The 26,912-nt window shown below is 46.4% G+C and overlaps 1 protein-coding gene across 6 annotated transcripts in view; it reads left to right on the forward strand.

Annotated features, from left to right (window-relative positions):
• Positions 1–26,912, forward strand: part of LOC140481103 (autophagy-related protein 16-like) — a 94,710-nt gene that overhangs the window by 16,676 nt on the left and 51,122 nt on the right. For 4 of the 6 annotated variants that reach the window (XM_072576769.1, XM_072576775.1, XM_072576770.1 and 1 more), the window contains exons 2-8: positions 3,552–3,621; positions 6,693–6,777; positions 13,976–14,049; positions 17,348–17,599; positions 17,994–18,059; positions 20,479–20,565; positions 25,044–25,106. In XM_072576769.1, the coding sequence (XP_072432870.1) occupies positions 3,552–3,621; positions 6,693–6,777; positions 13,976–14,049; positions 17,348–17,599; positions 17,994–18,059; positions 20,479–20,565; positions 25,044–25,106 (697 nt within the window). The remainder of the gene's footprint in view (positions 1–3,551; positions 3,622–6,692; positions 6,778–13,975; positions 14,050–17,347; positions 17,600–17,993; positions 18,060–20,478; positions 20,566–25,043; positions 25,107–26,912) is intronic. The other 2 variants (XM_072576772.1, XM_072576774.1) reach the window with 1 other exon arrangement.

Below are 26,912 nucleotides of genomic sequence, written 5' to 3' on the forward strand. Positions count from 1 at the left end.
ACCATCCCGACATCGACTGATATTTTCTCAGACTCCCCTTCCTTAGTAAACGTTGACACAAGATATTCAGTAAGTATTTTAGTTTTGCTGTGTAATACATTAATCTCAAAGCATACAATGTCCTATTTGTGGTGCTGTGGTAGTGTCCCTGCCATACTTTGCTCCAGAGCTGTATCATACCATCGTTGACCAGCTTGATTAGAAAAATATCTTTGTCCCTGGATTGTTTATCCCTCTGCTACTTACACAATGGTATATGTTTGAGTTCCTTCTGATGTTAGTTAGTGATCTATTCTCATACTCACTCTGTATTTCTCTCTTCTTATATCTCACTTCTCTCTTCACCTCCTCTCCCAACACATTGTAGGTGAGCCGCCTTCTTACTTGGAGAATTCACATGTCAAATGTCATACGCCCTTTTTATTTTTAGTTTTATTATGATCACTATTTCCCTTGTCAAATGGCACAGGATTTATTCCATGGAATATATAAGTACTCATCAATTCAGACAGTGCAGACCCTTCAGCCCAACCAGTCTGTGCTGACCATAATCCCAAACTAGACTAGTCCCAGCTGTCTGCTCCTGGCCCATATCTGATTAGATTAGATTAGATTCCCTACAGTGTGGAAACATGCCCTTCCATACTGACCCTCCAAAGAGTGACTCACCCAGACCCATTTCCCTCTGAATGATGCACCTAACACCACGGGCAATTTAGCATGGCCAATTCCCCTAACCTGCACATCTTTGGAGTGTGGGAAGGAAACCGGAGCACCCCGAGGAAACCCACGCAGACACGGGGAAGAACGTGCAAACTCCACACAGACAGTCACCTGAGGCTGGAATCGAACCCTGGTCCCTGGCGCTGTGAGGCAGCAGTGCTAACCACTGAGCCACCATGCCGCCCATATCTCTCCAAACCTTTCCTATTCATGTACTTATCCAAATGCTTTTTAAATGTTCTAACTATACCCATGTCCACCACTTCACCTGGCAGTTCATTCCACACACAAACCACCCTCTGTGTAAACATTTGCCCCTCATGTCTTTTTTAAATCTCTCTCCTCTCACCTTAAAAATGTGCTTCCTAGTCTTGAACTCCCCATCTTAGGCTAATGGTAATTATCTTTTCCCTATCTATACCCCTCATTATTTTATAAACTTCTATCAGGTTGCCTCCCAAACTCCTACGTTCCAGTGAGAAAGGTCCCAGCCTATCCAGCCTTTCTTGATAACTCAAACTTTCCATGCCCTAAAACATCCTCATCTTATATTTACATTTGTAAAGTGCCTATTACAACCTCAAGACTGGTTTAAGTTCCAGTCACAGTCTGTAGGAACACCTTGACAACTTGCCGGCTTGGGCACTGTTAAGTAATATTTGTGGCACATGATTATTGATGGGGATGTTATTCACACACAGGGAACCTTGTGTGTGGGAAGTTGGTTATGAGAAGGGGACTGGAGTACAATAACAGAGAGGTTTTGCCACAGTTGTACAGGGCACTGATGAGACCACGTCTGGAGTACTGCGTACGGTTTTGCTCTCCTTGTTTAATGAAGGATGGAACTGCCCCGGAAGCAGTTTAAAGAAAGTTCACTAAGCTGATCCCTGGAATGGGCTTTGGGACTGGAGGAGTTGGACAGGATTAGATGCATTGAACAGTGAACTGAATCAATATGAGAAAGATATGAACAGATATGGTTTTGACAGCAAGGGTGGAAGCAGGTAAGTGTGAAGCATAAATACTGGATGGTTTAGTGGCTAGCACTATTACCTTGCAGTGCCAGGGACCCGGGTTTGATTCCAGCCTTGGGCACGTGTCTGCGTGGGTTTACTCTAGGTGCTCTGGTTTCCTCCCACAGTCCAAAGATGTGTAGGTTAGGGTGGACTGACCATGCTAAATTGCCCATAGTGTCCAGGGATGTGCAAGCTTGGTGGGTTAGCCAGGAGAAATGTAGATTCACAGGTAAAGCTTGGGTCTGGGTGGGATACTATTTATGGAGTCATAGAGATGTACAGCACAGACACAGACCCTGCGGTCCATGCCGACCAGATATCCCAACCCAATTAGACCCACTTGCCAGCACCCGGCCCATATCCCTTCAAACCCTTTCTGTTCGTATACCCATCCAAATGCCTTTTAAATGTTGCAATTGTACCAGCCTCCATCTATTCAACCTGTCCCTGTAGCTCAAACTCTCCAACCATGGCAAAATCCTTGTAAATCTTCTCTGAACCCTTTCAAGTTTCACAACATCTTTCTGATAGGAAGGAGACCAGAATTGCACGCAATATTCCAACAGTGGCCTAACCAATGTCCTGTACAGCCGCAACACGACCTCCCAACTCCTGTACTCAATACTCTGACCAATAAAAGAAAGCATACCAAACACCTTCTTCACTATCCTATCTACCTGCGACTCCACTTTCAAGGAGCTATGAACCTGCACTCCAAGGTCTCTTTGTTCAGCAACACTCCCGAGGACCTTCTCATTAAGTGTATAAGTCCTGCTAAGATTTGCTTTCCCAAAATGCCGCACCTCACATTTATCTAAATTAAACTCCAATTTGGATGATCGGTGCAGGCTTGATGGGCTGAATGGCCTACTGCTGCACTGTATGGATTCTATGATATACCAGCATGAAGCTTTTGGGGTGAACAGCCTGTTTCTGTCCTCTGAATATGTTAGAAAGTAATTTTGTTTTGTTTCATTTTCAAGCACAAGCAGCTTTTGAGAAAGTGGAGAACAAAAGAAACTTTTGCATTTGTAATTTGAGCTTTTTGCAACCTGAGATTGTCCTGACAAACAAATCTATTCAAACAATATAATTAATGTAATCGTTGTTCACTCCCAGTTTGTGAATCTTTGGAATTCCGTACCCCAGAAGGTTGTGGAATTTCCATCATTGATTGTATGTGAGTGCCGAGTTAGGATTTTGGTTTCTCAGGGAATTGAGGGATATGAGAAGTGGGTGAGAGAGTAGAGTTGAAACCCAAAATCGGCCATGATCACACAGAATGGTGGAGCAGGCTCAATGGGCTGAATAGCCTGCTGCCGTTGCTATTTCTTGTGTTCACTGTTACCATGTGGGAATTATTGCAGCCCGGAGTTCACAGCAGGTTCATAGAAATGTGAGAATGAACGATAGTCAGTTCCTCTGACATTGTTAAAAATCACACAACACCAGGTTATAGTCCAACAGGTTTATTTGGAAGCACTAGCTTTTGGAGCGCTGCTTCACAACCACCTGATGAAGGAGCAGCGCCCCGAAAGCTAGCGCTTCCAAATAAACGTGTTGGACTATAACCTGGTGTTATGTTATTTTTAACTCTGTACACTCCAGTCCACCACCGGCATCTTCAAACCTCTAACACTGGCGTGAGAAAGAGATCTTCGAGTGATCATTAGGGAGACCTCCCCTCATCCTCCTCTTCACATCAGAGGTTGTTGTGGGATCTTTGGCAGACTGAGAGGGCACGCGGTACCTCTGTTTCATTGATGTAATTTCAGAACTGATGCTATTGGCTTTCATTTTCTCTTACAGACAACCAGCTCCTGATGAAGTCCAACATTGTTCAACTCTGGAGAGACAAGCACTTAGCGGCAACTCCCAGGTAACACTGCCTTTTTATTTCTGATGAAGGTAGGTTCTGACTGAAGACGGACATTTTGAGCTTGTTAGTATCTCCGCAATGATACCTTCCCCATACCCAGCCTCTACTGCCTTTCATCCCAAATGGAATGGCTCAGTGTTCTGGGCATTTAAAGATGTAGCAACAGGAGAACTCAACTCACCCCATCCCACCATCCAATTGCGTTTCATAAAGTTCATTCTTTCATGAGACATTATGTTTGAACTGAGAGGCTTGCTGGACCCATTTCTGGCTCATCCACATTGCTGTGGGTCTGGAGTCAAATGTAGGTCAGACCGGGTAAGGAAGGCAGATTTCCTTCCCCAAGGGGCATTATGAACCAAATGAGTTTTTACAAAAATTGACAATAGTTGCATGGTCACCATCACTGAGACTAGCTTCTTAGACATTTTCCAATCAGTCTGTTAAGAGGTTTACAGCAGGTGGAGCATCAGTCTAGGCCTCCTGGCTTAAAGGTAGGGATGGCACGGTGCACTGCTGCCTCACAGCGCCAGGGACTCTGGTTCGATTCCAGCCTCAGGCGACTGTCCGTGTGCAGTTTGCACGTTCTCCCCGTGTCTGCGAAGGTTTCCTCCGGGTGCTCTGGTTTCCTCCCACAGTCCAAAGATATGCAAATTAGGTGAATTGACCATGCAAAATTGCCCATAGTGTTGAGGGATGTGTAGGTTAGGTGCATTAGTCAGGGTTAAATGTAGAGTAATCGGTTAGGGGAATGGGTCTGGGTGGGATACTCTTTGGAGGGTTGGTATGGGCTTGTTGGGCCAAAGGGCCTGTTTCCACACTGTAGGAATTGTATGATTGATCTATTCTATGACTGTAGGGATTCTATGATTATACTCACACTGCGACATAAGAATTGTCTCAAACGATGATGTTGAACAAAGAAAATCAGATGCGATAGTGGGTCCTAACATACAGCCCTTTGTAGGTTAATGGGACTGGCAGAGGATGGCTTTGATCCACCCGTCTCTGGGTTATAGGTCAAACATGCTCCAATTACATTTTTAAAAATGTTTTTGGGATGTGGGCATCACAAACCTGTCCAATATTTATTGCCCATCCCTAATTGCCCCTTGAGAAGGTGGGGATGAGCTGCCTTCTTGAACCACTGCAGTCCGTGTGCTGTAGGTAGACCCACAATGCCCTGAGGGAGGGAATTCCAGGACTGTGACCCAGTGACAGTGCAGGAATGGCGATATATTTCCAAGTCAGGATGATGAGTGGCTTGGAGGGGAACTTGCAGGGGGTGGTGTTCCCATGTATCTGCTGCCCTTGTCCTTCTAGCCAGAACATTAATCCAGGATGCTAGGTTATTTTTCCAGACAGTACCACAATGTCAATATTTCCTTTCCATCTGTATCCTACTTCACTATATCCAACTTGGAGATCTCTTGAAACACAGTGCTAGTGTCCTTTCCTTTGAGCTAGAAGACCAGGTTCAAGTCCCAACTTCTCCAGAGGTGTGTTATAATACGTCTAACAGATTAGAAACATCTCTGTCCACCAACTTCCCCTAACCCCCCCAACTTCAACTTGGTTTTATAACCCATATCTACCGGCATCGCATTATAGAATGGATTGCAAAGCTTAGTGACAGAAGACAGAAGGTGGTGGGAGAAGGCTGTATGTGTGCAGTGGTGTACCACAGGGCTCCTTACTGTTTGTGATATTCGTAAAGGATGTCAACAAAAATTTCTTGGGGAATGATAATTAAGTTTGTAGCTGATACAAAGATTATCTGGGTGGCTGGCTGTTTGGAGGAAGGTGTTAGGTGACAGGAGGGTTGGTCAGACGGACAGATCAGTGGCAGACAGGATCTAGTCTTGATAATTGTGAGGTGAGGCACTTTGGGAGAATTAGCAAGGTGAGGGAGTACTCAGAGAATGGCAGGGCACAATGAAGCTCAGAGGGATCTTGGGGAGTTGTCCACAGATCCCTGACGGTGATAGGACGGGTCGATTGGCAAGTTAAGAAGGAAAAAGGGGTCACTTGCCTTTATCAGTTGAGGCCCAGATTCGAAGAGCAGGAAGGTGGTGTTGGAGCTGGACAGGTCTTGGTGGGGTCCCAGCTGGAGAACTGTGTGTGGTTCTGGTCCCTGCATTATAGGAAAGATGGGATCGTACTGGAGGGGCTGCAGAGGGGATCGTACTGGAGGGGCTGCAGAGGGGATCGTACTGGATGCTGTCTGGGATGGAGCATTTCAGCGATGGAGAGAGGCTGGATATGCTAGGGATGTTTTCTTTGGAGCAGGGAATACTGAGGGAGATCTGATCGAGGGGTATAAGATTGTGAGAGGGGATGGACAGGGGATTGAAAGCAGCTGAAGGGTCAATGACAAAGATGGGGAGAGGGGTTACTTTTAAAGTGAAAGGCAAGAGGTTTATAGGGAATTGATTAATTTTTTCATTAGAGGGTGTTGGTAATCTTGAACTTACTGTCTAGGAGGATAGTTGAGGCAGGAAACCTCACAATCTTTAAAAGGTCTTCCATACAAAGATGAAATGTCAAAACATTCAAAGTGATGGGCCAAGTCACAGAAAGTGGGGCTAGTTGTAGGTAGTTTGGCGGCACATACCAGATGGGCTGAATGGCCTCTTCTGTACCGTGTGAGTCTATGACTCTGAACCCTTGGAGAAGGTGCACAGGAGATTTACTGGAAAAGTACAAGGCCGGAAGGATTTCATGGCCTTGTGAGGACTTTAGTGAAACTGGGATTCTCCTCCTAGACCAGCGAAGGTTAAGGAGAGAATTCATCTCAATTACCCAAACCTGGGGGAAATGGGACATCAAACAGAGGTGGAGAAGAGGTTGCTAAGATAAAGTTTGACAAGAAGATGGGTCCTAAAGTAAGCATTCAGGCTCTGTCGCCAATCAATGGGAACACCATTAAATAAAACAAAACCTGAAATTAATGTAGAAATTGCTGGAGAAACTCAGTAGGTCTTGCAGCGCCTGTGGAGAGAAAGAGACAGCATTAATGAAACAATCATGACAGGATTTCAGGAATTTTCTTTTTGTTGTTTATTTTTCAGCCTATCTCCCGAACCCCAGAATGTGGTAAGCTTACAGAGCACACATCGAAAGGAACTGATCGAAATGTATCAGGCAAATGGAGAGGTGAGTTAGTTTCTCCCTGCCGCGCCTCTCGGTCTCTCTCTCTTTTTCTCTCTCTTTCATTTGGTCTTTCTCTTTTTTTTGTTCATTCTTAAGTTCTTTCTCTCTCTTTCTCTGTCCTTTTCTCTTTTTCCCTCCCCCACTCCCACTCCCACTCCCTCCCCCTTGCTTTTCCGCTTCCTCTTTTCCTTCCTTTCTTTCTCTCTCTCTCCTCCCCTCCTCTCTCTCCTCCCCTCCACTCTCTCCTCCCCTCCTCTCTCTCCTCCCCTCCTCTTCCTTCTTTCCTTCCTCCCTCCCTCTCATGCAGACTATTTGCTGAAAAGAAGCCAATTACAGTGTTGCCCACTGAACAAGGAACTTTAAACTGGAAACAGGTGACCCTTCACTGAGGGTTGAGTATCTATAAGGTTAATGTAAAAGGTTGAAACTTTATTTCTAATGTTTATAAAAATACTGTTTCAACTAGCTCTTGTCAGATGTAAATGGTTACTGCTTTTTCCCCTTTTATTGCAATATACTTCTATGTTTTTGTGTTCAGAATTCATTGATAGTCTCTTGTGAATATGTTCAGTGAAGGTGGAAGACAGAGGGTGGTGGTGGAGGGTTGTTTTTCAGACTGGAGGCCTGTGACCAGTGGAGTGCCACAAGGATCGGTGCTGGGTCCTCTACTTTTCATCATTTATATAAATGATTTGGATGCGAGCATAAGAGGTACAGTTAGTAAGTTTGCAGATGACATCAAAATTGGAGGTGTAGTGGACAGCGAAGAGGGTTACCTGAGATTACAACAGGATCTGGACCAGATGGGCCAGTGGGCTGAGAAGTGGCAGATGGAGTTTAATTCAGATAAATGCGAGGTGCTGCATTTTGGGAAAGCAAATATTAGCAGGACCTATACACTTAATGGTAAGGTCCTAGGGAGTGTTGCTGAACAAAGAGACCTTGGAGTGCAGGTTCATTGTTTCTTGAAAGTGGGTTTGCAGGTAGATAGGCTAGTGAAGAAGGCGTTTGGTATGCTTTCCTTTATTGGTCAGTGCATTGAGTACAGGAGTTGGGAGGTCATGTTATGGGTGTACAGGACATTGGTAAGGCCACTTTTGGAATACTGCATTCAATTCTGGTCTCCCTGATATCGAAAGGATGTTATGAAGCTTGAAAGGGTTCAGAAAAGACTTAAAAGGATGTTGCCCTCAATAACAAGTATATCATTCTGGATACTGTTTGCAGAGTGATTTACCTGGCTAAGCCATGGGGTACAGGTCTCTGGCACAGAGTCTGTCCCTGTTGCTCAGAAGGGAAGGGGGGAGATGAGCAGAGCTTTAGTCATTTGAGGACTCCATAGTTATTGGGACAGATAGGAAGTCCTGTGGGAGCGAGACAGTCTCATGGTTGGTGTGTTGCCTCCCAGGTGCCAGGGTTCGTGATGTCTCGGATTGTGTTTTTGGGATCCTAAAGGGGTAGGGGGAGCAGCCCCAAGTCATGGTCCACATAGGCACCAATGATATAGGTAGGAAGAGGGATGGGGATGTAAGGCAGAAATTCAGGGAACTAGGGTGGAAGCTGACAGCTCGAACAAACAGAGTTGTTATCTCTGGTTTGTTACCCGCGCCACGTGCTAGTGAGGCGAGGAATAGGGAGAGAGAGAGGAGTTGAACACGTGGCTACTGGGATGGTGCACGGTGGTGGACGATGGGAAATGTTCATCCTGGAGTTTAGTTACTAGTGGTGTACTGCAAGGATCTGTTTTGGGGCCACTGCTTGTTTGTCATTTTTGTAAATGATCTGGATGAGGGCATAGAAGGATGGGTTCGTAAATTTACGGATGACACTAAAATCGATGGAGGTGTGGACAGTTTGGGAGAATGTTGCAGGTTACAGAGGGACATAGATAAGTTGCATAGCTGGGCCGAGAGATGGCAAATGCATTTTAACGTGGAAAAGTGTGAGGTAATTCACTTTGGAAGGAGCAAAAGGAGTACAGAGTACTGGGCTGATGGTAAGATTCTTGGTAGTGTACATGAACAGAGAGATCTCGGTGTCCATGTTCATAGATCCCTGAAGGTTACCACCCAGGTTGATAGGGTTGTTAAGAAGGCATACGATGTGTTAGCTTTTATTGGGAGAGGGATTGAGTTTCGGAGCCATGAGGTCATGCTGCAGCTGTACAAAACGCTGGTGCGGCTGCACTTGGAGTATTGTGGACATTGCTGTGCCGCATTATAGGAAGGATGTGGGAGCTTTGGAAAGGGTGCAGAGGAGATTTACTGGGATGTTGCCTGGTATGGAGGGAAGGTCTTATGAGGAAAGGTTGAAGGATTTGAGGCTGTTTTCTTTAGAGAGAAGAAGGTTAAGAGGTGACTTAATAGAAACATACGGAGAGCCTTTTTTCTTGGATGGTGATGGCTAGCATGAAGGGACATAGCTTTAAATTGAGGGGTGATAGAAATAGGATAGATGTCAGAGATGGGTTCTTTACCCAGAGAATAGTAGGGGCATGGAACGCCCTGCCTGCAACAGTGGTAGATTTGCCAACTTTACAGGCACTTAAATGGTCATTGGATAAACATATGGATGATAATGGAATAGTGTAGATTAGATGGGCTTCAGATTGGTTCCACAGGTCAGCGCAATATCGAGGGCCAAAGGGCCTGTACTGTGCTGGAATGTTCTGTGTTGCCAAGGTTGGAGGATTTGAGCTATAGGGAGAGACTGAATAGGCTGGGGCTTTTTTCCCTGGAGTGTCAGAGGCTAAGGGGTGACCTTTTGTGGAGGGTTATAAAATCAAGAGGGGCATAGATAGGGTAAATAGACAAAGTCTTTTCCCTGGGGTGGGGGAGTCCAGAACTAGAGAGCATAGGTTTAGGGTGAGAGGGGAAAGATATAAAAAAGACCTAAGGGGCAGCTTTTTCACACAGAGGGTGGTACGTGCATGGATTGAGCTGCCAGGGGAAGTAGTGGAGGCTGGCACATTGCGATATTTAAGAGGCATGTCAGTGGGTATATGAATAAGAGGGTTACAGAGGGATATGGGCCAGGTGCTGGCAAATGGGACTAGATCAGGTTGGGATATCTGGTCGGCGTGGATGAGTTGGACTGAAGGGTCCGTCTGTGTGCTGTACAGCTCAATGACTGACTGCAGCGGTAAACAATTAGCAAAAACAAAACTTGAGGTCAATCAAACCAGGTCTCACAGTGGAATCTGACTTGAAATGACTCAGGGCGGTATTCCGTCACCAAGTCATCCTTTATTTCCATGTGCACGGTACATGGACTCTGACCAGCCAGCTCAAAGCCAGTCCGTGGAGTCTGTCAGACAGAGCTCCCTGATTGGCCCACGGGTTAATAACCCGAATCAAGAATCTCATCGTCAATGAGATCCATTGACCCAATGAGTTCCAATTACTGTTACCATCAGCAGGTATCATAACAATGCTCACTCGTGCAGACTCTCTTTTGAATTCTTTTCCACTCTCTGTTCCCCCTTATGCTTCTTTGCTTTCTCTGTCACAATGACCCCATGAATTTCTTTCTAATTTCTCTGTCTCTCTCACTCTCGTATGTATTTGCTCTTTCTCATGCGGTCCACCCTCGTTTCTGTATCTCACTGGCCTGCTTTTCGGTTCCATTGATCTCTGTGTCTCTCTCTCTGTGTCTCTCTCTCTGTGTCTCTCTCTCTGTGTCTCTCTCTCTGTGCCTCTCTCTCTCTCTCTCTCTCTCTCTCTCTCTCTCTCTGCCTGCCTGTCTCTCTCTTTTGACATTCACACTCTCTCAACATTCCCTCTCTCTCTCTCTCTCTCTCTTCCCCCCCCCCCCCCCCCCCAGCATACTCTCTTTCTTCTCATACTTTTGTCCTTTCTTATGAATTTCCTTCTCCATTAGTACTGAATGTCTTCTGTTTGTGATCCCTGGTTCAGACACCTTTTCTAAAGTTTTCCCTGCCAGAAGCTTCATAATGTAAAGTTCTCTAATTAAGATCATCCTTTAGCCTCCTTTTGTTTTCTAGGAAAGATTCTCTATCTGTTTGGATAGATATTCCCCCATTTTCTTATTCAGACAGAGCTAACACCCTTTAGAACTGAGATGAGGAGGAATTTCTTCAGCCAGAGGGTGGTAAAACTGTGGAACTTATTGCGACAGGGGGCTGTGGAGGCCAAGTCACTGAGTGTATTTAAGACAAAGATAGATAGGTTCCTGATTAGTAAGGGGGTCAAGGGTCACAGGGAGAAGGCAGGAGAATGAGGTTGAGAAACATATCAGCCATGATGGAATAACAGAGCAGATTCGATGGGTTGAATGGCCTAATTCTTCTCCTATATTTTAAGGTCACAGGAGGGGGGCAATGCTGGCAAGTGCAGGACTTATTGCCATCCTTAATTTCCCCCGATCTGAGTGCCTTGCTCAGCCATTTCAGAGGGCAGTTAAGAATTGACTGTGGGGTTGGAGTTTCGCACCGGCCTGACCAGGCAAGGGCAACCGATTTCCTGAGTGAACCAGATGGGTTTCGATGGTCACCATCTCAATTCCGGATTTTACGAATTGAGTTTAAATTCCACCATCTCCCGTGGGTGGGATTTGAACTTGTGTTGCCCGGGCATTAGCCTGAGCTTCTGTGTTGCTGCTCCAGTAATAATACCACTGCACCATCACCAGATACCTTGTCAACAGATGAGTCAAGGGTTTTTTTCTCTGAATGACCCACCTCCCTTTAACAAATGAACTTGCACACTGACATTTCCCTCTGGCACATTCTAAGGCTGCTCTTGCAGGTTTTCTGACAGAATGGGAAGTTAGGTTTGTTGCATATAAGACAAACAGAGTCTATCTCGGTTCCACTTCTGCTATCTGAATGTTTTATGAAGCAATTTCCAAAGTTGTGGGACAGCTTTCAAACCTACACTTCCTTAACTTAAGGACTGAATTGTCCTTTAATGTCCACTCAGTTCTTCATTCTCCAACGATACTGCTCAGTGATGTGCTGCTTGTTACAATATCTACCACAGGGGGAGGACATTCAGCCCATCTTGCCTGGGACAGTCTTCAGAAGAGCCTTGTTCAGGTGTTACGTTCCACCTTTTCCGGTAGAAAGTTCCCTATCTCTACTTGATTAGATTAGATTAGATTCCCTGAAGTGCGGAAACAGGCCCTTCGGCCCAGCAAGTCCACACCGACCCTCCGAAGAGTAACCCACAGAGACCCATTTCCCTCTGACTAATGCACCTCACACTATGGGACAATTTGGCATGGCCAATTCCCCTGACCTGCACATCTTTGGACTGTGGGAGGAAACCGGAGCACCTGGAGGAAACCCACGCAGACACAGGGAGAATGTGTAAACTCCACATAGTCAGTTGCCCGAGGCTGGAATCGAACTTGGGACCCTGGTGCTGTGAGGCAGCCGTGCTAACCACTGAGCCCTCTATCTCTACTTAGCAACCTTTTTTTGTTTTAGTTCATTCATGAGATGCTGGTGTCACTGGCTAGGCCAGCAATTTGTTTTTATTGGTCATGCAAATAGGTTAACCACATTGCTGTGTGTATGGAGTCACGTGTAGGCCGGATTAGGTGAGGATAACAGATTCCCTTCACATAAAGGGATTCGTGAATTAGATCGCAGGATCATCAAATCCCTACAGTGTGGGAGTAGGCCACTTGGCCCATTGAGTTCACACCAACCCTCTGAAGAGCATCCCCCCTGAGACCTACCCCACATAATCAACCTGGCCTACACATACTTGGGTACTAGAGGCAATTTAACACGGCCAGTCCACCCTAACCTGCACATCTTTGGATTGTGGGAGCACCCAGAGGAAACCCGTGTAGACATGGGGAAAATGTGCAAACTCCACACAGACGGTCGCCCAAGGCTGGAATTGAACCCAGTGCTAACCACTGAGTCACCGCCGTACTGTCCATTGAATTCATGGTCATCATTAGACTTTTAATTCCAGATTCTTATTGAGTTCAAACTCGACCATCTGCCATGTTGGGATTTGAACCTGCCTCCCCCTTTTCAGTTTCAATCTTCTCATTCCTGGCCACTATTCCTGTTAACACTGTGAAGTCGCAGAGAGAAGCTTGGCTCGCTCGAGTCAAACTTTTGATTTGACATTGTGGAAGTGAGTTTCTGAACACACTCCCCAGGTGTGTGCATGTGTATTTTTAACAGCCAGAATGCATAACCTTTTGGAATATAGAAGAGTGAGAGGCGACCTTATTTAAACACATCAAAACTTTTGTACCTAAAACAAAGAATTACGGATGCCGGAAATCTGAAACAGAAGCAGAAATCGCTGGAGAAAATCAACAGGTCTGGTAGCATCTGTGGAGAGAAAGCAGAGTTAAGAACAACATTTCATTTTCTGCTTGGGGACCCTGCAGTTTTCAGGACTCGATATTGAGTTCATTAATCTTTGGGTCTGAACACCTCCTTCCATGTCCTTTACCCACTCCACCCCTCAGCCCCTGTCCTGTCTGTTTTCACTCATTGTCCCTCTTATCAGCTTTTCTTTCTCTCTGGCTAATTATCATCTGTTGATTTGTCATCCTCTCTCTCGGGGCTTCATCTCTCCCTATCTTTTCACTCCTTGCTCCCACAGCCCCTGTCTTGGGCACGTGTACCACCACCTTTTAAAAGCTGCTATCACCTCTGAACAAGGGCCAATGGATTCTGAACTCTCCCCACACGTGCTGCCAGACCTGCTGGGATTCTTCAAGGATTTGATAGGGGCAGATGTGGAGAGGCTGTTTCCCCTGGTGGGAGACCCTAGCACCAGAGGGCATCAACTCAGAATAAGGAGCCACCTGTTTAAGACAGAGATGAGGAGGAATTTCTTCTCTCTGAGGGGAGTGAATCTGTGGAATCCTTTACTGCTGTGGGCTGTCGAGGCTGGGTCACTGAGGATATTCAAGGCTCAGAGAGAGATCGTTAATCAGTAAGGGAATCAAGGGTTATGGGGAAAAGGCGGGAAAGTGGGGTTGAGGATTATCAGATCAGTGACAATCTCATTGAATGGGGGAGCAGACTCGATGGGCTGAATGGTCTATGCCTCATGCATCAATCAGCAGTCCAGTTGAGGATGGAGCTCTCCTGCTCCTTCGGCAGCAGGGTAGGATCGACAGACAGTAGATCACTCCTCCTCTCCACGGTTTTCTGTTTCATTCTTCATTTTTTATGCTCCCTCCCAACACCCCACCCCCTCAGCTTGTACAGGAGGTCTTCAGTCTGAGCAAACAGCACAAACACAGAGAAGAGGACCTCCAGGTCAGTCACAGCAGGTGAGAACAGTCACTGGGTTTCCACCTTTCTGTGGGGGATGTCTGCACGCTGGAATACCCGTGTGACGATGCTGTAAACTGTACTGCAATCAGAGAGGGCAGGTGGGGCTTTGGAGCGCGGGACATTAACACAGAGGAAAGGAACATTACAGGATCGAATTCCCCTTATAGGCCATGTCCACACAATCCAGGCTGACTCTCCCTGTGAAGCACTTGAAGGGGTTCCGCACTGTCAGAGGGTCAGTGCTGAGGGAGTGCCGCACTGTCGCAGGGTCAGTGCTGAGGGAGCGCCGCACTGTCGGAGGGTCAGTGCTGAGGGAGTGCCGCACTGTCGCAGGGTCAGTGCTGAGGGAGTGCCGCACTGTCGGAGGGTCAGTGCTGAGGGAGTGCCGCACTGTCGGAGGGTCAGTGCTGAGGGAGTGCCGCACTGTCGCAGGGTCAGTGCTGAGGGAGTGCCGCACTGTCGGAGGGTCAGTGCAGAGGGAGTGCCGCACTGTCGGAGGGTCAGTGCTGAGGGAGTGCTGCATGTCGCAGGGTCAGTGCTGAGGGAGTGCCGCACTGTCGGAGGGTCAGTGCTGAGGGAGTACTGGACTGTCGGAGGGGAAGGGTTAATATTGCAGAGTGCCTTAAGCACCACCCACTATAATGTCATGTGGTCATGTGAACAAAAGATTTGGTGTCTGGAAGGATTAGATTGATGTCAGGTCCTGGTCATTGTCTCTGTAACGATGTTTATTAATTCAGAGTTACTTAACAAATTACTAAACATCCAGTAAAGTTTAGCTTGTTAACTACTTGAGACTGGTTTAGTTTGACTAGAAAATGGTTTGCTGTCTGACACTTGGCTAGTTGAGTCCTGTTGGTCCTCCATGTGTGGAGTCAGCTAGTTCACAATGAGAGTACAGGTCCCTGTCTCACTGTGTTTACAACAGTATGGAAAAGAGCAGCTCCCCTTCCACCTTGTGTTTGTTCACCATTATGGCAAAGATGATCACATGCTTCATATCCACATTAACTCTTGTATCATCTACGTCATTACATTAATACCCTGTAAAGAAAAGTACATAATTGTTTTAATGCACTTTAGTGATGGGAAGTTGTGAAATGTGTGACACAAATTCTTTCTCTCTTGTTTACTCTTTCTCTTTCTCTATTTTCTTTCTTTCTTTCTTTCTCTCTTTTTCTCTTTTTTCTCTTTTTTTTCTCTTTCTCTCTTTTTTCTCTCTCTTTTTTTCTCTCTCTTTTTTACTCTCTTTTTTCTCTTTTTTTCTCTCTCCTTTTTTCTCTCTCTCTCTTTTTCTCTCTCTCTCTCTCTTTTCTCTTTTTTTTTCTCTCTCTCTTTTCTCTTTTTCTCGCTCTTTTTTTTCTCTCTTTTTTTTCTCTCCATCTTGGAATATTGTGTTCAGTTCTGGTCACCCTACTATAGGAAAGATACAGAGGCTTTGGAGAGGGTGCAAAGAAGGTTTACGCAGAGAGTTGTGAATGAATGGAATGTATTGCCAGCTGTGGTGGTGGAAGCAGAGTCATTGGGGACATTTAAGCGACTGCTGGGCATGCACATGGATAGCAGGGAGTTGAGGGGTGTGTAGGTTGTTATTATATTTTACATTAGGATTAAACCTCGGCACAACATCGTGGGCCAAAGGGCCTGTTCTGTGCTGTACTTTTCTATGTTCTACCTCTGTCTTTTCCCCCCAGTTTGCTCATTTAAGTTCTCCATCTCTGTTTCTCTTTCCCAGTGATTCTTTGTCCCAGTCCCTTTCTCTCTAGTTCTCTCTCTTTCCCCTTTTCTCCCTGATTTCTAAATGTATTTTAGACAATAGACAATCGGTGCAGGAGTAGGCCATTCTGCCCTTCGAGCCTGTACCACCATTCAATATGATCATGGCTGATCATCCTTAATCAGTATCCTGTTCCTGCCTTATCCCCATAACCCTTGATTCCACAATCCTTGAGAGCTCTATCCAACTCTTTCTTAAATGAATCCAGAGACTGGGCCTCCACTGCCCTCTGGGGCAGAGCATTCCACACAGCCACCACTCTCTGGGTGAAGAAGTTTCTCCTCATCTCTGTCCTAAATGGTCTACCCCGTATTTTTAAGCTGTGTCCTCTGGTTCGGCACTCACCCATCAGCGGAAACACGTTTCCTGCCTCCAGAGTGTCCAATCCTTTAATAATCTTATTTTCTCTTCCTTTGTTGTTTCTTTCATATTTCTCTCCCTCTGTCCAATTTTGCTTCCTGTCTTTTATCTTTCTTACTCTCTCTTTGTGTCTCTCACTTCCCCTTCTCTCCCTTTCTCTCCCAGTCCCTTTTTACTCCCTGTCTTTTATCTTAGTCTTGAGAGTGTGGTGCTGGAAAAGCACAGCAGGTCAGGAAGCATCTGAGGAGCAGAAAAATCACCGTTTTGGGCTGGAGCCCTTCATCAGGAATTCAGCACATTCCTGATGAAAGGCTTTTGCCCGAAATGTCGATTTTCCTGCTGTTCAGATGCTGCCTGACCTGTTGTGCTTTTCCAGCAACACCAGTCTTAACTCTGATCTCCAGCATCTGCAGACCTCACTGTCTCCATTTTGTTTTAGTCTCTCTATCTCTCTCCCTACTGCTTGCTCTCTACCTCTCGCTTCCTATCTCTTGCTCCCTGTATCTCTCTCTACATCTCTCTCTGTTTCTCTCTCTATGTGTTATTTATGGGCGGCACGGTGGCACAGTGGTTAGCACTGCTGCCTCACAGCACCAGAGACCCGGGTTCAATTCCCTCCTCAGGCGACTGACTGTGTGGAGTTTGCACGTTCTCCCCGTGTCTGCGTGGGTTTCCTCCGGGTGCTCCAGTTTCCTCCCACAGTCCAAAGATGCGCAGGTCAGGTGAATTGGCCATGCTGAATTGCCCGTAGTGTTAGGTAAGGGGTAGATGTAGGGGTATGGGTGGGTTGCGCTTCGGCGGGGCGGTGTGGACTTGTTGGGCCGAAGGGCCTGTTTCCACACTGTAAGTAATCTAATCTAATCTCTTTCTTTCTCTCTGTGTATCTCTCTCTCTCTCTGTCTCTCTGTGATCTCTCTCTCTGTAGCTCTCTCCAAATATATATCTTTATAAATATCTCAATATAATTTCTCTCTCTCTTTCTCTGTCTATGTCTCTCCCTCTCTCTCATCTCCTGCTTTCTCTCTTCCTCTCTATCCACTTTCCCTCTTTTCCTTCCTGTCTCTTTCTCCCTTTCCTACAGAGGGGTGTTTCACTCCCTGGGTATAGGGCGTGCCCATTCTGATGTTCTCTGTGGTAACTGTCCACACTGTGTCTAGGTTGGTGGAGTTGGAGGTGAGGCTGTCTGAGCTGGAGGGAGAGCGGGAGCGATTACTGGAGCGATTCGAGGAATTGGAGAAAGCCAATGCCAGGGTGAAGGAGGATTATGATAACCTTCAGCAGCTTTACCGTTCACAGTGGGAGCAACTCCTGAAGCGGGAGGTGGAGGGAACAGAACTGATCCAGAGCATGATTGACATCAAGGTTCAAGCGGCGAGAGATCTGAATTATCGGAACGAGAAGCCAAAGAGGTAACGGAGCTGAACCACTGATTCCCTCAGAAAACAGGCAAACATAACATTCATTCCATTGTTACCCAGTGGCAGCTGTCTACATGGCACACGGTTAGATACAGAGTAAAGCTCCCTCTACACTGTCCCCATCCACCACTCCCAGAATGGGGACAGCATGGGTTAGATTCAGAGTAAAGCTCTCTCTACACTGTCCCCATCTACCACTCCCAGGAGAGGGACAGCACGGGGTTAGATGCAGTGTAAGGGTCCTTCTACACTCTTCCCCCATCAAACATTGTTCCCCTGCATTATATTGTGTCTTTTGAAAAATCAAGTGTGTTTGTATGGGTTGCTTGCAAAAAGATCACTGTGTAGTGCTGGGGCTGGTGAGTGTTCTGTGTATCTTTCTCAGGGTCCAGGAGAAGAACTTGAAGAAAGACCTGGCTGTTGTTTCCCGGGTTCCCATCTCGATGGACACGTGAGTGAGGCCTGTTTTATTGAAGAAAGACTGCATGGCTCCTCTATCCACCACACGGCTAGTATTGTGCTCGACATCTCTGAATAGGCTGTGATACAGAGATGGCCATTTGGCCCATCATACCTGTGACTGCTATTCTGAAGTGTTCTCTGATTCCCTGCTCTTTCCTTTCAACTTTGTGTTATTTCCCTTTCCAATAACTTGCGGAAAGGTGGTTCCTCCATTTTGCACGTTGTGATCAGTGATACCTCTCAGGGATAGGGTGTGTTAAAAAGGTAAGGGATGGCTGATTTCCTTCCCTGAAGGACACTAGTGAGCCAGGTGGGTTGGACAATCACCAGTAGTTGGTATGAGTCTATTTTTTTATGTGTTGGGTTAAAGTTATTCACATTGCCATTATCCATACCGTTAATATGTAGGCAAAGTCATATATCCAAATTTACTGATGACACAAGATTTGACAGTATTGTAGACAGTGTTGATGATAGCATTAATTTGTAAAATTTCGGGTGGCACGGTGGCTCACAGCGCCAGGGACCCAGGTTCGATTCCAGCCTCGGGCGACTGTCTGTGTGGAGTTTGCACATTCTCCCCGTGTCTGCGTGGGTTTCCTCCAGGTGCTCCGGTTTCCTCCCACAGTCCAAAGGTGTGCAGGTCAGGTAAATTGCCCATGCTAAATTGCCCAGGGATGTGTGGGTTAGGTACATTAGTCAGAGCTAAATATAGGGTAGGGGGAATGGATTTGGATGGGTTACGCTTCGCAGGGCCTGCTTCCACACTGTAGGGATTCTATGAAAATAAAGGGATCTGTAGCTATTTTCCCTGGGGTGTCAGCAGCTTATAAAATCATGATGGTTGAATAGTCAAGGTATTTTTCCCTGGGGTTGGGGAGTCCAAAACTAGAGGGCATAGGTTTAGGGTTAGAGTTGAAAGATTTAAAAGGAACCTAAGGGGTATCTTTTTTTACACAGAGTGTGGTACGTGTATGGAATGAGATGCCAGAGGAAGTGGTGGAGGCTGGTACAATTACGACATTTAAAAGGCATCTGGATGGGTATCTGAATAGGAAGGGTTTGGAGGGATATGGGCCAAGTGCTGGCAAATGGAACTGGATTAATTTGGGATATTTGGTCGGCATGGACGAGTTGGACCGAAGGGTCTGTTTCCGTGCTGTACGTCTGAGTCCAGGTGAAGGGTAAAACTGTAAGTAAATGTGAGATTATTCATCCTGGACAGATGAAGGATAGATCAGCCTCATTCGGACTGAACCCCATTGTGCGGCTCTTGCTCAGCAGCATCACCAACAGGCCCCATTAAGTACTGCAGGCACCAGGTCGTACCTATTACACTGTAGGTGGATTTGAATGGCTGATTATTTCTTCATGGGATTGGGCATCGCTGGCTAAACCAGCATTTATTGCCCATCCCTAATTGCCCAGAGAGCAGTTAAGATTCAACTGCATTTCTACAAGGTCTGGAGTTAAGTGTAGTCCAGACCAGGTAAGGAATGGCTGATTTCCTTCCCTGAAGGACATTTGTGAGCCAGGTGGGTTGGACAATTGCTAATAGTTAGTATGAGTCAATTTTTTATTTATTCCACATTTTTTTCTGAATTTGAATTTCATCATCTGAGGCTAGCATGGTGGCTCAGTGGTTCGCACTGCTTCCTCACAACGCGAGGGACTCAGGTTCAATTCCAGCAATGGGTGATGTCAGTGTAAAGTTTACACCTTCTTCCCATGTTTATGTGGGTTTCCTCCGGGTGCTCCGGTTGCCCCCCTCAGTCGAAAGATGTGCAAGTTAAGTGGATTGGCCATGCTAAATTGTCCATAGTGTTCAGAGACGTGCAGGCTGGGTGGGATAGCCATGGGAAATGCAGGGATAGAGTAGGGGGGTGGTGGGTCTAGATGGTATGCTCTTTGGAGGATCAGTGCAGACTCGATGGGCTGAATGGCCCGCTTTCACGCTATAAGGATTTGATAATCTACCATAAGAAATAGGAGCAGAAGTAGGCATTCGGCCCCTCGGGCCTGCTCCTCCATTCATGCCATCATGGCTGATCATGAAGCCTCAGCTCAGTGGATGCTGATTGGTCAGAGTGTTGCCAAGAGGAATGTGACCTGGTTTGGCAGTCTCTTTCACAATGGTAAAGGTGCTGTGTTTGCACCTATGCTAGAAACCACAGAAAACACCAGGGCTCACACAATGTTTTATGTGCTAGATTTGACTCATTCACACACTGGACCTTTACATCCTGGTCTTAATGGGGGCCTAATGTCGTCACTCTGGTTCAACAATCTTTTCATGATACATTTGCCATTTTTTTCCCCATAACACTGCCCCTGTTGACAGTGCACGATTAATTGGCTATGTGTTGTTCCTGATTAGGTCACATAACAAACTCTCCTTTGAATTTCAGAGGTGTCTTTCCACCAGTGCAGAAACTGCTCCCCGAGGCAGCCAGGCACCAGGAGATCAAGATCTTCAAACCGTTTCGGAGTTCTAGGTAAGGTCAGGATCTTCCTCTGCGGTTTTTAGCCAGTCCAGTCTGAGGCTGGGGGTCAGGAGAGTGCTCTGACTTGGTGTTGATTAAGGCTATGATCCCAGCTGGTTCACACTGAGTTCTGGTGATGGAGGGTTTGGGAGAAATGGAGGGGATTTGATTTCTAGTTTCCAATGTAAGAATGTGCTGAGGAGGAGCTGGAGTAAGGCACTTGGTCTTGCAGCTCTGTTCAGCATCTCAAGTGGATCCTTAACCACGGTGACACAGTGGTTAGCACTGCTGCCTCACAGCGCCAGACACCCGGGTTCAATTCCCTCAGGTGACTGACTGTGTGGAGTTTGCACATTCTCCCCGTGTCTGCGTGGGTTTCCTCCGGGTGCTCCGGTTTCCTCCCACAGTCCAAAGATGTGCAGGTCAGGTGAATTGGCCATGCTAAATTGCCCGTAGTGTTAGGTAAGGGGTAGATGTAGGGGCATGGGTGGGTTGTGCTTCGGCGGGGCGGTGTGGACTTGTTGGGCCGAAGGGCCTGTTTCCACACTGTAAGTAATCTAATCTAATCTAAACCTTAGCTTTCTCATCTCCCTGGTTAGTGGAATGGTACTGGATTAGTAATCCAGAACCACAGGCTTATGTTCTGAGGTGCTGGTGTTGGACTGGGATGGACCAGGTGCAGGTTTAGACACGAGTGAGTTGTGTTTCTGTGCAACACTTCACTCTCAGTGGCCAACTGGGTATCATTTTTTGACGTCCATTTTTGAGTGTCCACCTTTACCTGAAGTCCGTATGGCGAAAGTTAGGGGTATGATATCCTGACTGGGTGTGACAGTCAGCAACAAACACGAGGGTTAGGAGGACCACCACCTGTTCCTCACTTTATCTACAATCGAGATTGGTGTGATAGAGACCCCTTAAGTGAGGTTCTTGATATTTTTATGTCTTTTGTCAAGATGTGGGCCAGATAATAAGATCATGTCCAGTTGTTGATAGAAGATAGTTCACTTCCTTTTAGTGAACATGGAGACTTCTCTTCAAAGGGAAAGAGAGAACAAAGATCACTGGAACTCTAAGAGAAAGTGAGGACTGCAGATGCTGGAGATCAGAGTTGAGAGGGTGGTGCTGGAAAAGCACAGCAGGTCAAGCAACATCCGAGGAGCAGGAGAATCAACAATTTAGGCATAAGCCCTTCATCACTGGAACTGTCTACTCTATTCCCAGTTCCATGTGATCTGACATTAGCAAGTGTAGCTCCTGAAGCAGAGCCAAGAAGCTATTTTCACAATTAATGTCTGGCCTAGATCTGACTCCAGACCCACAGCAATGTGGTTGACTCTTAACTGCCCTCTGGGGCAATTAGTGATGGGCAATAAATGCCAGTCCAGCCAGTGACACCTGCATCCCTTGAATGGATCCCTTTAGCTCAGAGATAGGGCCAGCAATACTCCTAACGCTCATTGAGAACCATCGAGTCATACAGTGGTCCTCCAGTCCACCATGTCTGTGCTGCCAAAGCTACACTCAGTTGACGAATATCAAGCAGGAGGTATGCTGCCATGGAATTCTGTTTCCCACCTTCTCAGGAAGACATATGGTCGAAACTTAGTTTGCACACTGCAGTGATTGGAATGAGGGTCAACTGGGCCTCTTTGACTATGAGGTCCTTGATTGGCCCAGGTTAACAACCCCAATCAGGGAGCCCAGGTGGACAGATAATAAACAGGAGTCTTTTCCTGGTGGTGGAAATTGAATAAAGATTCGTGCACTTTGTGTCTCTCACTGTGTCTCACACCTGCGCGCACACACACACACACCTACACCCACCCACCCACACACACACACACACACACACACACACACACACACACACACACACACACACACACACACACCTACACCCCCACACACACACACACACACACACACACACCTACACACACACACACACACACACCATGGGTGCTGGGGAAAAATAAGCACTACCACAGTTAAGCGGTAGTGTGGGGGTTACATAAAAAAAATAAACAGGAGTGTGTGCTTGTCACTGGCCAAAATTTAAAAAAATGAGTCTCAGGAATTCCCCTCATTCTTGGGACTGGCTCTGAGCTAGCTAGTCAGAGTGCACTTACTATGCTCATATACATAAAGGGTGACTTAGTGACAGGAGAGAAAAAACATAAACAGGAGACTCCGAGTCTCCCCATTTTAGGGACTGACTGTGAGCTGGCTGGTCAGAGCCTGTATACTGTGCACATGTAAATCCAGGATGGCTTGGTGTCAGATTACAGGCCTCTGTACAGGTATTTCACGCACCTTGAGTTTAGAAGGTCAAAGAGTTTAAGTTGATTTGTAGGTTTCGAAGGAATAGAAAAGAAAGAAATGGCTTGCTCAAGGCAAAGCTTGGGGTGAGGAGGGGGTAGGGGAATCCAGGATGGGAGGGGATGGGGTCAAAACCTCCAAATTACAGCCAGATTGTTCAGGAGCACAGTGCCAGAGACCCGGGTTCAATTCCCGCCTCAGGCGACTGACTGTGTGGAGTTTTCACATTCTCCCAGTGTTTGCGTGGGTTTCCTCCGGGTGCTCCGGTTTCCTCCCACAGTCCAAAAATGTGCAGGTTAGGTGAATTGGCCGTGCTAAATTGCCCGTAGGGTTAAGTGAAGGGGAATGGGTCTGGGTGGGTACGCTTCGGCGGGGCGGTGTGGACTTGTTAGGCCGAAGGGCCTGTTTCCACACTGTAAGTAAGTAATCTAAGGGCAGGAAGCAAATCCTTCAGTCAAAGGCTGGTGGAAATCTGAAACTAGATTCCCCACCAATCAGCTGGTGATTGATTAGGGCTTTCCAGAGTGACTTCAGTAGATTTTATTTGTGTGTAGGTTAAAGGCGTTTTGTGGATTATAGAGCTGGGGTGAGGCATTAGAGGCTGAGGGAGGCTGATCTGGAATGGCCACCTCCTACTAGACATAATGGGGATATAGAGAAGCTGAGGAGGGGGGAACCTAATGGAGGTGTGTGCGATTATGATGGTGAATAGAGAGCGGCTATTCCCCTTAGCTGAGGGGTAAATCACAAGGGAAGGGGCACGAGATTCAGGGGGATTTGGGGGAAAAAAACAGTTTCACTCAGCAGATGGTGGGAATCGGGAATGCGGGAAAATTTACAATCTTCAAAAAAAATTTGGATGAGCACTTCAAACGTGATAACGTTCAAGGGACAAGTGTAGGAAGTTGGGATTAACGTACCATTAGTGGTAGTTATGGCAGTGCAGACTCAATGGGCCTTTTCTGCGGTGTATGATTCAGTGACACGTGTTGGTAAATTTGGATTGGAATCTGGTTGGAGGGATCTGGTATGGGCACAAGGGCTTTGGATTGATCACCTACTCAGAGACTCCATATATATTTGTCACCGGTAGTGACTGGTCTGAAAGTAGAGGAGAACAGCTCTGGGGTGGCTAAACTTCAATTGAGGTCAACTGACTCTTGTACTAAAGGGACCAAAGGGTTTAGGGAGGAAACAGGTGGTACGGGGGACTCGGTTGGATGATCATATTGAATGGCGGAGGAGGCTCGATGGGCTGACTAGCCTAATCCTGTTCCAGTTTTCCGTTTTTCAGGATTTGCAGAGTGCGCTTCCGGCAATATGTCAATGCTGTGACATTTGATGCCTGAAAGGGTGTTAATGATAATGGGAGGGAATGTTTCCCCTGTGGGAGGTCGCTGCTCGGTGTTAATATTAACAAACAGTCCTAAGAAATATATCGACCTCTGCAGTGGAATCTGGAACCTGCTGTTAAATTCAAGAAGCATTGACCTAACACATTCACTCGTGGATTGCTTGAGTTGGGTCATGTGATCACGTAGGGGGAAGTAGTCTTTGAGGATGGGTCATGTGATCTTGGTGCGGGAATGATGTCCTTGACGTTGGGTCATGTGTCTTCGGTGCAGGAACATTGTCCTTGACATTGGGTCATGTGACCTCGGTGCAGGAACATTGTCCTTGACATTGGGTCATGTGACCTTGGTGCAGGAACGTTGTCCTTGACATTGGGTCATGTGACCTCGGTGCAGGCACATTGTCCTTGACATTGGGTCATGTGACCTCGGTGCGGAACATTGTCCTTGACGGGTCATGTGACCTTGGTACAGGAACGTTGTCCTTGACATTGGGTCATGTGACCTTGGTACAGGAACATTGTCCTTAACGTTGGGTCATGTGACCTTGGTACAGGAACGTTGTCCTTGACATTGGGTCATGTGATCTTGGTGCAGGAACGATGTCCTTGATGTTGGGTCATGTATCCTCGGTGCAGGAAAGCTGTCCTTGACATTGAGCCATGTGACCTGAAGGTTAGATCTTTTCAATTGGTTGCCAGGTGGAACTCCTTGCTGGATGAATTTGACTGTTCATCCTCCTCAAAGCTTGAGCCTCCATCACTAAAACTGCCAACCATTGGCTGCAAACCTTCCTTTTGTTTTGTTTTTATTTAGGTCAAGCTCTTTAAGCCTCCCACCCCACCCCAGACTCTTCCAGTCCTTTAAAGAGCTCTTCAGGTAAGTTGTGTTTTGCCATATTGAAAGCTCCTGGGCAGCTGGCTCCTAGTTTTCTAATCTATCTGTCGCTCTGTTCTGCTTACTGCACCATCTGCTTTATGGGTCAAGGTGGAACACAGGGTAGATGGCAATTGTTGAACTGTGTCTGTGATAACTGGGACACTTGGAACTGGATGTGAGTGCAGTTATGAAGTTGTTCATGATGTTAATCCATCTAACTCCAAGTTTTAAACCTTGCTTTCGACCATCTTCCACTGCAACTTGTGACATAACCTGAAACTCTCTCCATCATAGAATCATTAGAATTAGGACTGGGTTTATTGTCATGTTTACTCAAGTACAGGGGTACTGTGAAAAGTAGCCAATCCTGGTACCATCTCAGGGATAAAGGTACAAAACCTTAGAATCATTGTGGAATTAGGCCGTTCAGCCCATCAAGTCCACACCGACCTCTGAAGAGTATCCCAACTAAACCCAATCCCATCTCTGTGTTCCCATGGCCAATCCACCTAACCTGCACACAGACACAAGGGAAATGCGCAAACTCCACACAGACAATTACCCGAGGCTGGAATCAAACCTGGCGCTGTTAGGCAGAGTGCTAACACTGGGCACCATGCCACCTTAAAGTGCCATCCTCAAGTGTCTGTATAAAGATTTGACTTACGCTGAGTTATCACACAGCATTTACACCTCATAAATGGCTATTTGGCCAAGTGGTCTGGACCAGATGTTCTGCTGGTTATGATCCCCCTTCTACCTTCTTCATCTCATTCTATTACCATTTCCTTCTCCTCCTTTCTCTGCTGTGTACATATTTAATTTCCCCTCAAATATATCTCCACTATTCAACTCAAACATTCCCTATAATAGTGAGCTCCACGTTCTCACCACTCTCCGAGCAAAGCGATTTCTCTTGGATCTATGAGTGACTGTCTTATTTTCAGCACACCTAGTTTCTGACTCTCCTCTGAATATCTATCTGATCATGTCTTCATGGTCTTGAAGACATCCATCTCTTTTTGAAGAGATTAAAACCACTTTGTGTTCTATCTTTCCTGATGTTTGGAACCTCTCCGTTCTGGCAATTTTCTAAATCGCTTTTGAATCTTCTCCAGAGTCTGTATATCTTTTTTGTGATTTGAAGACCACAAGGTTGTGCATGTTACTCCAACTGTTGTCTGGCAAAGATTTTGTACAAATTGAGCCTCTCTACTTTGCAGTTCTAGTTGCCTGAAATTGTGACCCTGATGCTGTGTTTTCTGGTTTGTAATCAGCTTATTATCCAATTCAGATGCTTGTTCCATACACCCACGTTTTTTACCTTTGTCATGTATCTGTTATACTATCCCTTTATCAATGGCCTTTTGAAAATCTAAGTATATTACTTCTACTATGTCACCCTTCTCAATGTTCATTGACTTCCTCAAAGAGGTAACACAAACATTGGTCAAGTGTGACCTCTTTAGAAATCCCCATTGGCAACTCTTTAACTCCACAGCTGACTTCTGTTCCCCTGACCGGTGGACAGTCTGTCAGTTCTGCTGTTTGACGCCATCAGGGGCCTGATGGAGAAACCCAACCCAACCCGCATCTAATCCCTACCCAAACACAACTTCCAAAAGGGTCAACATCTGGAATGGAAATCCGTGTGGAATTAATGAATCATTCCCATCTCTCTCTCTGAAGGAGACTGTTCACGCTGCTGTCTCTGGAATAACATGATGCACTTTGGTGGCAAGGAGGAGTAGAGGCAGTCCGAGTTACAATGGTACTATTGAGAGAGACAGAGACAAACAGACAGAG

This window comes from Chiloscyllium punctatum, chromosome 9 (genome assembly GCF_047496795.1).
Source record: "Chiloscyllium punctatum isolate Juve2018m chromosome 9, sChiPun1.3, whole genome shotgun sequence".
NCBI lineage: Eukaryota > Metazoa > Chordata > Chondrichthyes > Orectolobiformes > Hemiscylliidae > Chiloscyllium > Chiloscyllium punctatum.